General features: G+C 37.0%; 1 protein-coding gene across 4 annotated transcripts in view; it reads right to left on the bottom strand.

Moving 5' to 3' along the window:
- The window catches only part of KIDINS220 (kinase D interacting substrate 220), a 77,862-nt gene that overhangs the window by 38,894 nt on the left and 24,242 nt on the right, over positions 1-14,726 (bottom strand). For all 4 annotated transcript variants that reach the window (XM_048296152.1, XM_048296151.1, XM_048296153.1 and 1 more), the window contains 10 exons: positions 13,821-13,998; positions 13,148-13,312; positions 11,626-11,805; positions 11,096-11,261; positions 10,030-10,181; positions 7,372-7,661; positions 3,563-3,703; positions 2,709-2,952; positions 2,448-2,536; positions 1,335-1,479 (listed from right to left, as the gene is read on the bottom strand). In XM_048296152.1, the coding sequence (XP_048152109.1) occupies positions 1,335-1,479; positions 2,448-2,536; positions 2,709-2,952; positions 3,563-3,703; positions 7,372-7,661; positions 10,030-10,181; positions 11,096-11,261; positions 11,626-11,805; positions 13,148-13,312; positions 13,821-13,998 (1,750 nt within the window). The remainder of the gene's footprint in view (positions 1-1,334; positions 1,480-2,447; positions 2,537-2,708; positions 2,953-3,562; positions 3,704-7,371; positions 7,662-10,029; positions 10,182-11,095; positions 11,262-11,625; positions 11,806-13,147; positions 13,313-13,820; positions 13,999-14,726) is intronic.

Raw genomic sequence — 14,726 nt, 5'->3', positions numbered from 1 at the left:
CAAAATATGAGACTCTCCAAAACTGTCAACTTCAGCCCCAGGTTAAACACTGATTACTATCATCCTGCTACTGGTGAATCTTAACTTAATTCAACAAAATTCAATAAAGAATTTCACACAGAATTAATTTCTCTATCTAAACACAGAATTTCATGCTAATACTTTGATAGATTTTCTATGAACTGGCATATGAAATGTGGTCAAAACAAGTTAAGCATACAACTGCCAACTTCAAAAGCCAATATAGTAAAATTCAAAGCTATAAAAAGGACTGTCTTAAGTTAATAAGGCAAGGTATAAATTACAAATAGAGTTATTTCAAAAAACCAGAAAAAGTTAATGCTACAATTTATGCATTTGAAGTTCCAGCAAATTTTCTGTAATTCCTTTATTAATATCTGTCATGACATGTAGCCTACAGCCTGAAGGCTCTGCTCATAAAGCTGTTAATGAAATCATGCCTAACCACAGACTATACTACACTAAAAGTGCTCTGGCGAGGTTTCTTTCAGCTTAATTTTACAACTAACATTTTGTGATTTTGTTACTTTGTGATTTTGTTTGACAAGCTAAGAGACAGCACTCTTATTTATAAGATTAGCTTGGAATTTGAGGTCTGTTGCAGATTTATGCTCTTCACTATATACAGCGTGAAAAGTAAGTCAATTTCTTTGTTCTGGGTAGCTGTAGGGCTACACAGTGCCTTCTAGTGTCTGTAACAGAAAAGACAGAACATAATCACTCCCCATTCACTTACTACTACATGATACAGGATTTTATTAAACCTCCACAAGCCCTTTTCCAGTTATTTCCAGTTTTTAAACCTTAGAGATACCAACGTCTTGACTGTGTTTTGCTGAAGAAAAACAGGTCAGAAAATGCTTTCATTAGTTCCACACAATCATTTAGGGAACAAGGACTCTAAATATTCATAGAAAAAATGAACAGGATATATACCTGGTTTTTCCCTCAAAGCTCACCTTTTCCTCACTACAATCTTTGTTCCCACTACAGTATTATGAAATTGAAAAACATAATTTTCTTATCCCATTTCAAAATCAAAAAATTCAAAATTTCCTAAAAATGTAGATTAGAATCATTTGCCTTCCAACTGAAGTCGATGAAATAACAAATATTATGGATCTTTCCGATTCTGTGTAGAATGGTCTATAATGTTTTGTTACATTCTAAAAGAGTTTGCTTCAGAAGGATCTTCAAAAGCAGCACATGGACCAACTTGTTAGATTTAGTTTACACACGAAAAAGTCTGAGTGTAACTACAAGCAGCCAAAGCACAATACTGTTTTTACTGCACGTGATCATGTCACACTTACCCGTCACTGAAACAATATTTAGCAACCTCCTCATGGTTTGAGGGCTGATATCACTGAACCAATCCTCTGTAACCAACAGCTTGGTCAAATCAAAAGACATTTGACGTGTAATGGTCCTCTGCATCTGGCGTCTTCGGTAAGTATCCTGATGATACAAAAAACCAAGGAATACTGGTAAGTATCAAAAGCTTTTATGTACTTCAAATACTTCAGTTTTACTTGATTAAAAGTTAGAGACTCTGGATAAGTCTGTGAGGCTGACACTAAATATCAAACGTACAAGAATTTAATTCTGATTTATTTAGCTGTGTAACAGCTGAACATTATATCCATAGAAGCCAAGCAGTGGTAAGAGTTACACATTTTACTTCCACATCAATTGTGAGAGGGCAAAATAGAGTGGCATAGCAAAGTATTTCGTAAAAAGGTTACTATTTTCAGCTTTCCCATCATCACTTCCTATTGTCTCTCAAAAGACTTATACCATCCATTTACTAATTACACAAAAAAATTAAAGGGACCATCAGGTTCCTCTGCTACAAAACTCCCAAAGTCTCTACCTATGGCAGCTCAAAAATCTCAGAATCCTCAGATTCTATGTTGCTTTTCACAACTTTCTAGATACCTTTTATTCAACTAGTTAGTGATTCTATGTAAAGATGAAAGAACAGAAAGCAGGAAAAAAATGTGGTAGACATTACAGTACAAGTCTAGTACTTAACATCTGAAATTCTTTGATTTATTCAATTACTGCCCCTTGTTGCAACATTCTGCAACAAACTGATTACACAAAAAAACCCAAAATATACACACAGACACAGACCATAGCTCCTATCAGATTTGCTATATCATCTCGGAATTCACAGAGAGCTGCATTTAATTTTTTGTGGAAAGGAATACTTTGGTGAGCAAGCAAACTTCTTCCTCTTTACAGAGCATCAGTCTACTGATTTAAGAATGGACTTTTCCTGTGTGGATCACTTACAAAAATTTCATAAGAATGGTTTGATAAGTCTTCCAAGTTCATGTTACTGAAAATGTCAAAGAAAAAAAAACAGAAAAGAAAAAAAAGGTTTTACCAGTAACTCTATTTAGACTAAAAATCTCTCTCACCCGCCTGTTGAGAGCAGTTTTGCTACCAAGCTTGGTCATGTCTCCAAGACTGTTCTGAGAAACTCTCCTGTCAACCTCTTCATGCAATCCTATAGAAAGGAAAACAAAGGTAGGCATTTTCTCCAGTCATATGCATTTGACTGGCCTATAAAAGTAACACTAATGATCTGTCAATTCTTTTAACAGTTTCTTCCAAAACCAGATCCAGATTTTGGATCACTGGTTTTGTAACGCTCATACCACCCTCCTGCATAACCTTACCTGCATTATCTGCATACGGAATATCCCCATTGGTTGTTGAAGCTACCATCAGTTTTTTTGCATTACTAAGCCCTCGGCTGTTCAGAAAAACGGGCAAATGGACAATATTTCGCATGTAATCATGGCCATTTATGTTTGAATCACGTAGAACACTGTTGAGGTTCTGGTTAATTGCCTTTATAATAATGTGTGGGTCACTTGCAAAAATTGCAATGAATGGGCCTTTTGAAAACAAGACTCGCACCTGTAAAAGACAGTACACCTTGTTAGCAATAACTAACTGTAGCTGCAGATCATTTGAACACTTGGCTCAACATTTCATATTCACTCCTGTTCAAGGAATAAACCTGAGAAGCCAAGAGGTGTACAAAGATGTTAGCTTCTTCTATATGAGATATCTAACATTAGGAACTAATCCACAGTTAGAAATAAGCACACTCGAAAATTTAACAGCAGAATTTACAGTGGAAATCATCACCACAGATGTATCATGCAGTAATGTCCCAGTTCCCCCCAAATATTTAGCATTTAAGTATTTTTCATCTAAAGTACTTCAAGGGTAAATATGAAAACTCTCCAAGTATTTTCAGTTTGTTTCAACTGAATAATTATTTTCCATAGTCTATATTTGATTCTTGCAAACCTTTTCAAAAGTACTAACGTGCAATTTAATTTTCAACTTCTAAAACCCATCACTCTTAGCATTATAATTATGCCAATGTACGCAAATATTAATCACTACAACATAGCCTTTTTTTACAGAAAACACACAATAACTACATGTATCTGAGCTCATCTGTGCAAGAGATCATGCATATAATCCAGCATTATCTTCATAAAGCGATCCAACTCACAGTATCAAGCATCTGTAAAACCTTGTCCTGTTCACAAGCATCCAATCCATCAATAATTACAACAAGCCTTGTCTGATTCTGAGTGAAGCTGTCAATGGTTTTTGCCATTTTGGCCATCAGTTCCACTTCACATTTCAAAACCTATAAAAATGAAAACAAAGAAGGAAAAGACATCTCTATAATACCTAAAACTAATAAAAATACATACATTCCTTTTGCAGATTGCTATTTGTCCCAAAAATACTTCAGCAAGATTACAAGAATAAACTTACAAATACTCAATGTGAAAACTCCTAAAATGTCACTTCCAACACACTAATTTCCTATTTCACCTATTCCACTTTGATATAACAAACTATCCTTATTTAAATTCCATTACGATGTTAAGAAAATAATATTTATGCACAGTAAAACATTATTTCAGAAATAAATAAAAGAGCATTAGTAGCTTCAGCTAGTCCTCAAATATTGCTTTGAATAAAAAGTACAGCAAATTTTTCTATCTGCCTTCCAGCCAAGCACATTATGCTATTACTCTAATAGTCATTGCAATTCAAGATATGCAGTGTGAAGATTTGTTAAGCTTTTCAACATTGTTACATATGTAACAATCTGATCTCTTAACCACTAGATTCATTAGAATGTGCACAATCAGATGACATACAATAGATGAACAACTCTCCTGAAATACCTACTTCTCTCCTTTGATGATCAGCAAAGGGTGAACCTAACTCCTAAACAGCTGAAGTTATGTCGGATAAATACCACTCAACAAACAACTGTCAAGAAACACAGCACCAAGACACAATCAGGTACTCTGATGCAAATCATGGCACCAGGCATGTTGGCATCAGGGATTCTCAAAGGGCAAAGAGAGCCTTTGATCAGGAGCCAGCAGGGTTAACAGAGCTTTAAACAAGACATGACAGGGGAAGGGGATAATATCACGCATGCCCGTAACAAACTGGGATGACACACCAAGGTTAAAGGGACGCACTGCTAGTGAGCAGCTGCTGGCTCTGAGATGTGGTGGCCACACTGGAGCATGCTTGAAGTCTCATGGAGATCAGCAGGGGGCTCCTGAGGTAACAGAAGCCAACAGGGAAACACCACTGAAATACCTCAAAGGAATTAAAGGGCGCTCCTCTAAGAAGGTGACACAGCTGACAGCCCAGATGAGGTGCCTCTACCCAGTGCACACAGAGTGGGCAACTCACAGGAGGAGCTGGAAGCCATCGTGCTGCTGGAAAGCTATGACCTAGCTGCCATTCCAGAAACTTGGTGGATGAATCCTATGACTGGAGTGCAACTACTGATGGCTACAGACTGTTCAAAAGGGACAGGAGAGGAAGGGGAGGAGAGGTTGCTCTCTACATCAAAAGATGGAGAGATCACAAAGAGATGCCTCTGAGAAGCAGCCACAAACTGGGTAAGTCACTGCATAAAAATCAAGGACCAGACCAATAAATGACACCTTGAGGTTTGTGTCTGTAACAGGCCTGATAAAGGAGAACCTATTGATGAAGTCATCATGTCCCAACAACAGGAGGCATCATGCTCAAGGGTTCTCATCCTGCTGGGGAACTTAGATGACCCCCAACATCTGGAAATGTAGCCTCATGAGCTGTCAGCAATCCAGGAGATTGTTGGAATGCATGCAGGATAACTGCTTCAGCTAGGTAATAGACAAGCCCTACTAGAAGGGAAGCAACACTGAAGTGAGCTAATTGGGGACATCAAGACTGGAGGCAGCCTGGGCTGCAGTGATCACACACTGGTGGAGTTTGCAGTCCTGAGAGATATGGGTCAGGTAGGGAGTAAAGTCAGGACACCGAAATTTAGGAAAGCGAACTTTTAGCTCTTCAAAGAGACAGTCAACAGGACCCCCTGGAAAACTGCCCCCAGGGACAACAGAGCTGGCAGATCTTTTAAGGATGCTTTCCATGGAGCCCAAAAGCTTGCAATCCTCAGGTACAAGAAAATTGGCAAGGAAGACTAAAAGCAGGCTACACTGAGTAGAGACCTGCTACTCAAACTAAAGACCAAGAAGTAAATGCACAGGCAATGGAAGCAAGCACAAGTATGCTAGGAAGAGTATAGGGACACAGTCTGGTTGTGAAGGGATGTGGTGACAAAGGCCAAGGCACATCTGGGGCTGAACTTGTCAAGAGATGCAAAAAATAACAAAGGGTCAATGGCTCAGTATCCCAGTGGACATCAGTGACAACTGGTGTCCCTCAGGGGTCCATACTGGGACCAGTGTTATTTAATATCTGCATTAATGACATGAATGAGGAGATCGAGTGCATCCTCAGCAAGTCTGCAGATGACACCAAGCTGAGTGGTGCAGTTGACACACCTGAGGGACAGGATGCCATCCAGAGGGACCTGGACAAGCTCAAGAAGTGAGCTCATGAGGTTCAACAAGGCCAAGTGCAAGGCCCTGCACCTGTGTATTGAATCCCTGGTGTTGATCCAGGCTGGGCAATGAACAGATCCAGAGCAGCCCTGCTGAGAAGGACTTGGGGGTGCTGGTGAATGAGAGGCTGGACATGACCTGGCAATGTGCCCTTGCAGCCCAGAAAGTCAAACATGTCCTCGGGCTGCATCTAAAGCAGCGTGGGCAGCAGGTGAGGGAGGGGATTCTGCCCCTCTGCTCTGCCCTGGTGAGACCCCACTCACAGTGCTGCATCCAGATCTGGGGTCCCCAGCACAGGAATGACACCAATGTATTGGAGCAAGTCCAGAGGAGGCCACAAAGATGATCATAGGGATGAAGCACCTCTGCTATGATGAAAGGCTGAGAGAATTGGAATTTTTCAACCTGGAGAAAACAAGATTCTGGGGAGATGTTTATTGCAGCTTTTCAGTGCCTAAAGAGGCCTATAAGTAACATGAAGACAAACTTTTTATCAGGGCCTTTTGCAAGAGGAGAAGGGGGAATGGTTTTAAAAACTAAAGGACAGTCAATTTAGATTAGATGTAAGAAAGAAGTTTGTTTAAAATGAGGGTGGTAAAACACTGGCACAGATTGCTCAGAGATGTTGTGGATGTCCATCCTTGGAAACATTCATGGTCATGTTGGACTGGGCTCTGTGCAGCCCGATCTAATTGGAGATGTCCCTGTTCATTGCAGGGAGATTGGACTGGCTGACCTTTAAAAGATCCCTTTCAACTCAAACTGTTCTATGATTCTATGAAAAAATATTTGTACAACAGATTTTTATACAATATATTGGCTGTAATCTACAAAGGTAACAATCACAATGTTACATTTTACTTTCAAATAGGGGCATATAGGATATCTGATGACAGCCTGAGAGTATATTTATCATTTTATAGATACAGGCGGGCAAAACAATAGTATTTTCTATCATTTTTCATTAAATATGTGGACTGGTTTGGAATGTTCTTTCCTTTCTTAGCAAAGAGGTCTTGCTGACAAAGTTGGGCTTGTTTTTTCACCTTTAGAAGATTCTCAGTTATTCTTTCTAATCTTACTATCTAAAGTAAGCTTTTACTAAATACTGGTAATTGAGAATTGTTTTCCAAGTACTTTCTTCCCAGCAAAAATAAAATCAGAAAATTGAAACCCCAAAATGAACATTCCTGATTAAGCACACAGGTCTCATACGCTAAGAACAATTACCACTGGCACAGAAGCGTTCCCTTCAGTAGAAACTCACCAAGCCTCACTCTCCTGTTGTGCAACTTGGCCTGGTTAAATTAATGATGCCCCAACTTAATAATGCTCCATGTTTGGGGGTTTGTTTAACTCCTTTTAAGGGCCAATTCATATAAATGCTCACCTTCATGAACCCCTCGCTTTTCAACTTGTGAAGCTTGGAGGCAGCATTGTGAAGACGTTTTCTCTGAGAATTCAAAACTGAATCCATCACCTGCCACCACGTGCGGCAATTCAAGAAAAAGGCCAAACCAACAATACAGGTCACTGTTATAAGAATAACATTCACTGTCATGTTGGCTGATTCCACATTAAAAATTGCCAACAGGGCAATTGCAGAAACAACGCAAGACAAGATGAACAGGAAAATCACAAAGGATGGGAGGCAGCAAGTTTTCTTCCATTTCTTTTTACCTAGGAAACAAGTATTGCTGTTAGAATTAATGTACAATGTAATGACAGGAGAGTGCAAAAATCTATTAACTTGCATACTTTTCATAAAAGACTAACTGGCACAAAAGCTTACTGCTGTGTTACCACCCAATCACAAACCAATGGGAAGAAATTAACTATTATTTGCTAAAATTATTGGAAACTATGAAGAAGAGATATTCCTTTAATCTTCAGTTTATTTCCATCATTTCAAGAAATCCATACTGAATGGAAATTACAATTTTGTATCAGTGTTATCACCGCTTTTATGGAATCTCTTTGTAAAGTGTATTTATGTAAATAAATTGTAGGAAAACAGTACGGGAACTACTCAGTTTTAAACTGGAACCTGGTACTTACATAATCTACTAGTAATGGTACCACTGAAGAACTAAAGCAAAACTGCAAGCTGCAACCTGAGGCCATCCTTTCTTGCATGCTAAAACACACACAAACAGGAGAACTGCAGCAAATACAGTTTGGACAGATCACAAGGGCCCCAGAAGAGAATACAGAGCTCCTGACTTCAAGTGTACTGATAAGAAAGAAGCAAATACTGCAGTTGGAGCTTAGCATAGCTAAACCAGTGACCAAAGAAACAGCATTTTCCAAAGCAGCCATATCTGCCTTTAGGACCTGTACACATCCAGTGGTGTACATCTAAAAGACTGGTATCTTCTGTACACATTTGTTGATAAACAAAGAACAGAACAGCAATGATCTAAAGTAAAACTATGACAGCTAAAAAACAGTATTTCAACTAGAGGAAAAAAAAATCAAATTTTAAATATGTTAAATAGAAAGAATATCCAAGGTTTATATGTGGCCCATATTATTCTATACACTGAGATATGAGCTGCAAAAGTTTTTAACATTGCTGACATACGTGACTCATAGGATTGTGCTGCAGGACAAAGCAAGAGAAGTGCATAATGACAGAAGTGAGGGGCAAGAAACAAAGGGTAACAGCTCAGATATAATTAGATTCTGTTCTAGATGTAACCAGAAATATAAGCATCCTTTTATTAGAAAGAGATAGAACTGCATTAGAGAAACACTTAAGAATCATGAACAATGAAATGACAATTGAAAAAGGCTTGTCTGCAAGTTTACAGACATAATTTAAAAAAAACTTAAGATACAGAAAGCTAAAACTAAACCCTATGGAACGCTTGTGAACATCTAGAGATAATAAGCCTATGATCCTAGACCTGTAAAGAACTGGAGAAAAGGAGAGAATGTGCAAAATCACCAAATAGATAAAATTCTAAAAATCAATTAGATATTTAGGCAGAGGATAGGAAGGCAACAGAGCCAAGGATCAGAAGACAATGTAAGATTACAAATGAAAGGGAAAAGATGATTACTGAAAATAATCACAAGAAGTCAGCAGTACACTGCCATTCCCAAGACAACTTCAGGAGAAATTACAGCATCAAGAAAGCTGTTCCACTGAGGTTAAGGAGAGGGACAGCAGAATCTAACATGGAAAAAAAAGGGTGAAAAATTCCACACATCCCTTTCATAAAGAACACTTAGTGAATTTGAAAAAGAACATTGAAGAGTAAGTTGTGCTCAGCACACAGCTGAACACAGCACGTTTTTTCCAGCCTCTGCAGGACAGAAGAATCTAAACATTTCACTTTGTGAGAGGTGACAGATTCCTCAATTTGTGGACAAAAGCAAATGAGAAGTACCTGACACAGACTAAACTTAAAGTTCAAGTAAGTCCTCAATTAACTGGAAGTTAAGCTCCTTAACTTTTCATGATATCATACTCTACTCTGCATATTTATTTTTCTAGAAATCTACAGATGAAACAGAATAAAAAAGCTTCTTCTGTTTGGATCAAGCCGGTACATTTCATCCCATCTTACTAGCACTGATCACAGCAATGCATAGGATTGGACCAACACGTTATACGCATTTATTATTTCCAAGAATAAGTAGTGGTCACTCATAAAAGCTCTAAATTAAAATCTACTACACTAAACAAATCCCTCTTAGCAATACACAAAAACATACATCTCCCTTTATCTGACTCAGACACAATGATTTAATTGCTATGGAAATATGCTGCATCTATAAGGATGTAATGTAAATATACATTTCCACTGACATTTCTGAATACTATACTTCACAGGAGATATTCCTTTATTATATTAATAAAATCAAGATTAGCAAATAAAATGGGGAATTTTTTTCTCTTCCAAACAAAGACTTTCCCCTTCTCTATGAATTTCTGCACAGCTACTTCTAAAAAGAGCTTATAATGCAAAAAACAGAAGCCCTGGTAACAGTGCACTGAAATGGAATAATCGGAAATGTCATTCAGGTAAAAAAAAAAAACCTTGTGTATCTTCTGTCTTGAAAACTCGAAATAGCCTTGTTGCTAGGAAACCAAATTCCCTTTCACACGCATCAGAGAGGGTAGCAATCATCTCAGCCAGTGAAGTCTCTCCACCTACACTGGATAGTCTGTTGTAGTCCGTAAACAAAAATCTGAAAGAGAAAAAAACAAGTATTTTGTATACTTCAGAAAGCTTTAAATATTTTCTGGCAACTAAAACAAAGTCTTGCTGCATCTCTGTAGTTAAAAGTTTTTTTAAGTGGTATAAAATGTAAAACACTTAAATATTTAATTTTTTTAAAAATCTACATGGAATTTAACTACTTCTTCTCCATTTATCAACTTCTTCTTTGCCCCACTTCCTATTCTAAAACTTGACTTCTTAAAAAGATAAAAATGGTCACATCACTAATAGTACCTCAGATGACAGAAAAACCATGAAAATATCTTTATGATGCCAAAACGTAATATTGACAAGACTTTTTAAAACTGCATTCTGATCTATTTTTAAATATTTATAGAAGATGAAAAAAATTTCAGAAACACAAGAACACATGAAAGCACCATGAGGCTAAAATAGAAGTCTTTAAACAATAGAAGTAAATGAAATTTTAAAACACACAGCATAAATTTTCTTGTTTTCAGGTAAACCAGAAGCTTTGAACAGTCTGATGCTTTACTAACAGGGAGGAAAAAAACCCCCAAACCTTAAGAGAAGTAATCAGTGAAACAACTGATTGTTGTCATTAAACGTACATAACACACAATAAGCTATACCAGAAAATTCTTATTTTGTCTGGTACGAATTTTCATTAGTACAATAGCCAAAATCTCTAATTCTGAAAAGTACTAACTTTCACCAACTTTGGCAGGTTAGTAGTGTTTTCAAGAAAAACTATCTTTTTCACACTGTAAAGCTTATGATCTTCTAAAGCTACTGTTTTTCAAACGGGAGTCTCAACAACTTTTCACATGAAGTTAAATGTGCACATTAATATGCACAGTTGAGAAGTATCAGAGTGAGCCTGACTGATTCATTCAAGATTAAATAAAGGAAATAACTAACCTGACAGGCAAAGCTTTAGTGGTTTGCTCTGGTAATTCTGGTGGGTTCACAAACATGAGTTTGAGAAGCAACTCTAAATATCCAACATGTCTTGCCAACCTTGTACTTAACACCCAGGCCCAGTTCCATCTCTCCCCTTCTCTCCGGCCACCAAAGTAAATTACAGCTAAAATATTAAAAATTAAAAGGATGTTATGGTTTTATTTTAGCCAACATTCACAACTGAAAGAATCATGAAGTTTGAACAGATAAAGCATGGAGTTCTGTAAAAAAAGTTAATGAACTTTTAGCAGTTAGGCTAAAACTGAGAATGGTAAAAGTAACACAATGAAATTAATGAACAAAATTCTTCTTTGTTCTCAAGAATGCCCTCTCACAAATCACATGCAAAACACAAGAAAAGGGTCCAAAGAGGTCTTATTGTCTACAAAACCATTTAGCATTTTTTCTGAATGGCAAAGTACATCTACAAAGCAATACTTAATTCTAAAAATAGATAAAAACCTTCACAAATTCCATATAAGACTTACTGAAGAAAATGTAGAGAACAGCTAAAAGGCTGAGTGACACTGCTATTCCAAGCTTTGCATCCACTGTGAAAGCAAGCAATAAACCCAAACCTCCACACAGCAAAAGTGTGAGGAATACAATAAGCCAGGAGAACTGAAACAGAGGTTCAATCTGCTGTCCTGCAAAGGTCTTCATTTCATCTAAAACAAAAAGATAAAGACCAGTTAACATGTGAAGTCACTCAAAAACAGATCATTTTTGAAAAAAAACTTTTTCAGCAGACTGTATAACTTACCCCGATTATTGATCCAAAAAAGATAACGATATTCGAATTTTTCTTCAAGCATTAGTGCAAAACCCTAAGTTTTCATCTATGCAACGAATGAAAACATTAAATGCACAATACTCACACTGTTTGCTGCAGATTTTCTACTTTTGAAAGCATATTAAAAGTCATGCCATTTCCTATTCTCCTTCAAAAGTGTGAAATGTATTTCACGACACCAAGAAAAATAAATCCACCATCCCCCATCCAAACCCCAAAATCTCAATCACTGAAACATGGACTGTGTTCCTCAAGTAGTCAGATATAACAGTACAATGTGAAGGCTGCAGTATTATTTCTGTTTGTTGATTCTTATCTACTAAAAGAGGAGTTCCTGAAGGAACTTCTTTAGGTTCTAGGGAATCAGAAGTAATAGATACACAATCCAGAATAAAAACAGGAAAGAGGAACAGGAAGAAAACACTGAGAAAGTGTTTTAGAAGTGTAAGAGCTCATCAGCAATAAATGTCACAGTCAAAATACATATGCTTTTTGTTTGACATAGAACAGGAGGTGAAAAAAACGAATGCAGAATCCCATTTTGGCAAATACAGAAATCACAGAAAGTAAGAAACACCAAGACTGGCAGAAGTATTTTGAATTATACTGAAACATCTCAGAAAAACATCCTTTATAAGAAAATACTAAAACTACATAAGATGCCTATTTCCACCAGGAAAAATATTGACTTATTTCATGTACTGCATTTGCCTTCCTCTGTCATTTCAGAAAGTTCAAAATACTCAAAGTAAGAAAGAGGAAAGGGGAAGAAAACTAGATGCAAAGAAAATACACTACAGAGAATAAAATATTAACAGCCTGAAAATTGTTCTCAAGCATTAAAAAGACACATAGGATGCACAATACATAAATACTGCAGCAGAAGAGTTCTGAACCTTATCTGACACACAAACAGGCCCAGCAAGGCATATTTTGGCAGCCAGACTTCCTCCAGCACCTGAAGGGTAGATCCACTGCTGCAGGAAACTCACAGGAAAATAGGCAGCAGCACTTAAAGACTGTCTTGGCATTGTATAAATGAACAAAGCAATCTATGCATGAACTGACCACAGTAAAATTCGAATCCTTTTGTCATAGAAACAGAGACCAGATACAACATTACATAGACTAACAACCCCCACAAAAACTAGTAACTCCCATGTGATGCTTTTCATAAATAGACTGGAAGTACTGAAAAGACTAAATCAAGTTTTTACCTTCCAGTTTCTTAAGCAGGAAAGATTTTCCACTTCCCCACTGTGCATACAAGCCTACACAGATGGGTGGCTGCATGGTTGGCTCACTCAGAATATCAGCCAAAGCGCTGCTGTACAGATCATACCCCAGCATGTCACCATCAGATTCCGTGGGAGACAGGTGTCCTGCAACACAAATACTGTGCTACACAACTTTGCTCTAAGAAAGCTCTTCAGTATGATAATTTTCATACATAAAGTCACGACACATTCACCCGTAGTTGTATATATACTCCTGCCATATAACAGCTCTTATTATTTGTACATTCCTATTCAAAGGAATTTTAAATCATCCACATAATTGATACATAATTATCACAACTATTAGAGCCTACTACAAACTCAACATCCCAAACCACAGGAAGTCAAAGGAAGTAATTCCTACACAAGCAAGATCCAAATAAAAACTAAGTGATCAACAGAAGTCACATAGTATCCAACATCTAAAGCCAAAATAAATGGTATATTTGACCTTTGCCAGGCTTTTAGAGTGATGGGTTCTTTTGCCAACTGATTATTTTTAAGCCTTCTTCCCATTAGGTGCAACGTTAAAAAACCTGTAGCCACTTTTCAATACATAACTGAATAAACTGGATTCTCAATATATGAGTGATTAAAAAAAAGAAATACTTACTGGCACCAAATATCTGTGTCAAAATACTCTTCTGGTGGCTACAGTCAATATTGTAAGGGGTTTCTCCTGTTTTGTTGGGTCTATAAAGCAATCGACCATCTTTTGGATTTCTTAAGAGTAATTCAGCAAGTTTACGGCTTCTTCCACGAATAGCAATGTGAAGTGGAGTATCTCCTTTCTGCAATTAAGTGAAAACTAGTAATATCTACCATGAATTCCTAGGATTATGGACAGACCATATGTTCAGCACAGTTTCACATGCATTATTTCCTTGAAATAAATCTTAAGGCATTCTCAAAAGCATCAGTCCCTTACAGTAAGCAGTTTCCCCTTGAAAAAGCATTACAAATGTTTCAGAGAAGACATGTGAAAAAGCAGTTTTAGAATGCTAAACCTCAGACACTGCCTTCTTTCTTAAATGCTTATATTAATATTTTAAAGTTCATGGAAACTGTAGTCTCGATGTAAAAACAAATGTCTACTGGCAAACTCAAGAGACTTGTTTGGAACAAGAGACACTGCTTGTTAGAATTGTTTCAATGTCTGCTCAGACTTCTCAAAAAAACATCCCAGTAAAAGCTTTCTTATTGCATCAAATCAACGTTATTACTTACTTGCCCTAAATAAATTAGTAAGATATTAAAAAAGCATCACATAAATGTTCCTATATTTAAAAGATTTGTGGTCAAAGTAGGTAATGCAAAAGAAGACAGCAATAACCAGTTTATTTGTCCTTGGCATCCTTTAATTTAATGTCTAATAATCAAAAACTAACATTAGTGACAAATAACAACCATTCTCTATACTCTTCTTCAAGTGTATTAAGAATTAGTTGTCTTATCCATGAAATTTTTATTTCTCACCTGGATTTTTTTTTCAAGTTACTAAGAGCACCCTAATACAAAA

The sequence above is a fragment of the Corvus hawaiiensis genome, chromosome 3 (genome assembly GCF_020740725.1).
Source record: "Corvus hawaiiensis isolate bCorHaw1 chromosome 3, bCorHaw1.pri.cur, whole genome shotgun sequence".
In the NCBI taxonomy this organism is placed as follows: Eukaryota; Metazoa; Chordata; class Aves; order Passeriformes; family Corvidae; genus Corvus; species Corvus hawaiiensis.
This window is presented reverse-complemented; position numbering and strand designations above follow the sequence as displayed.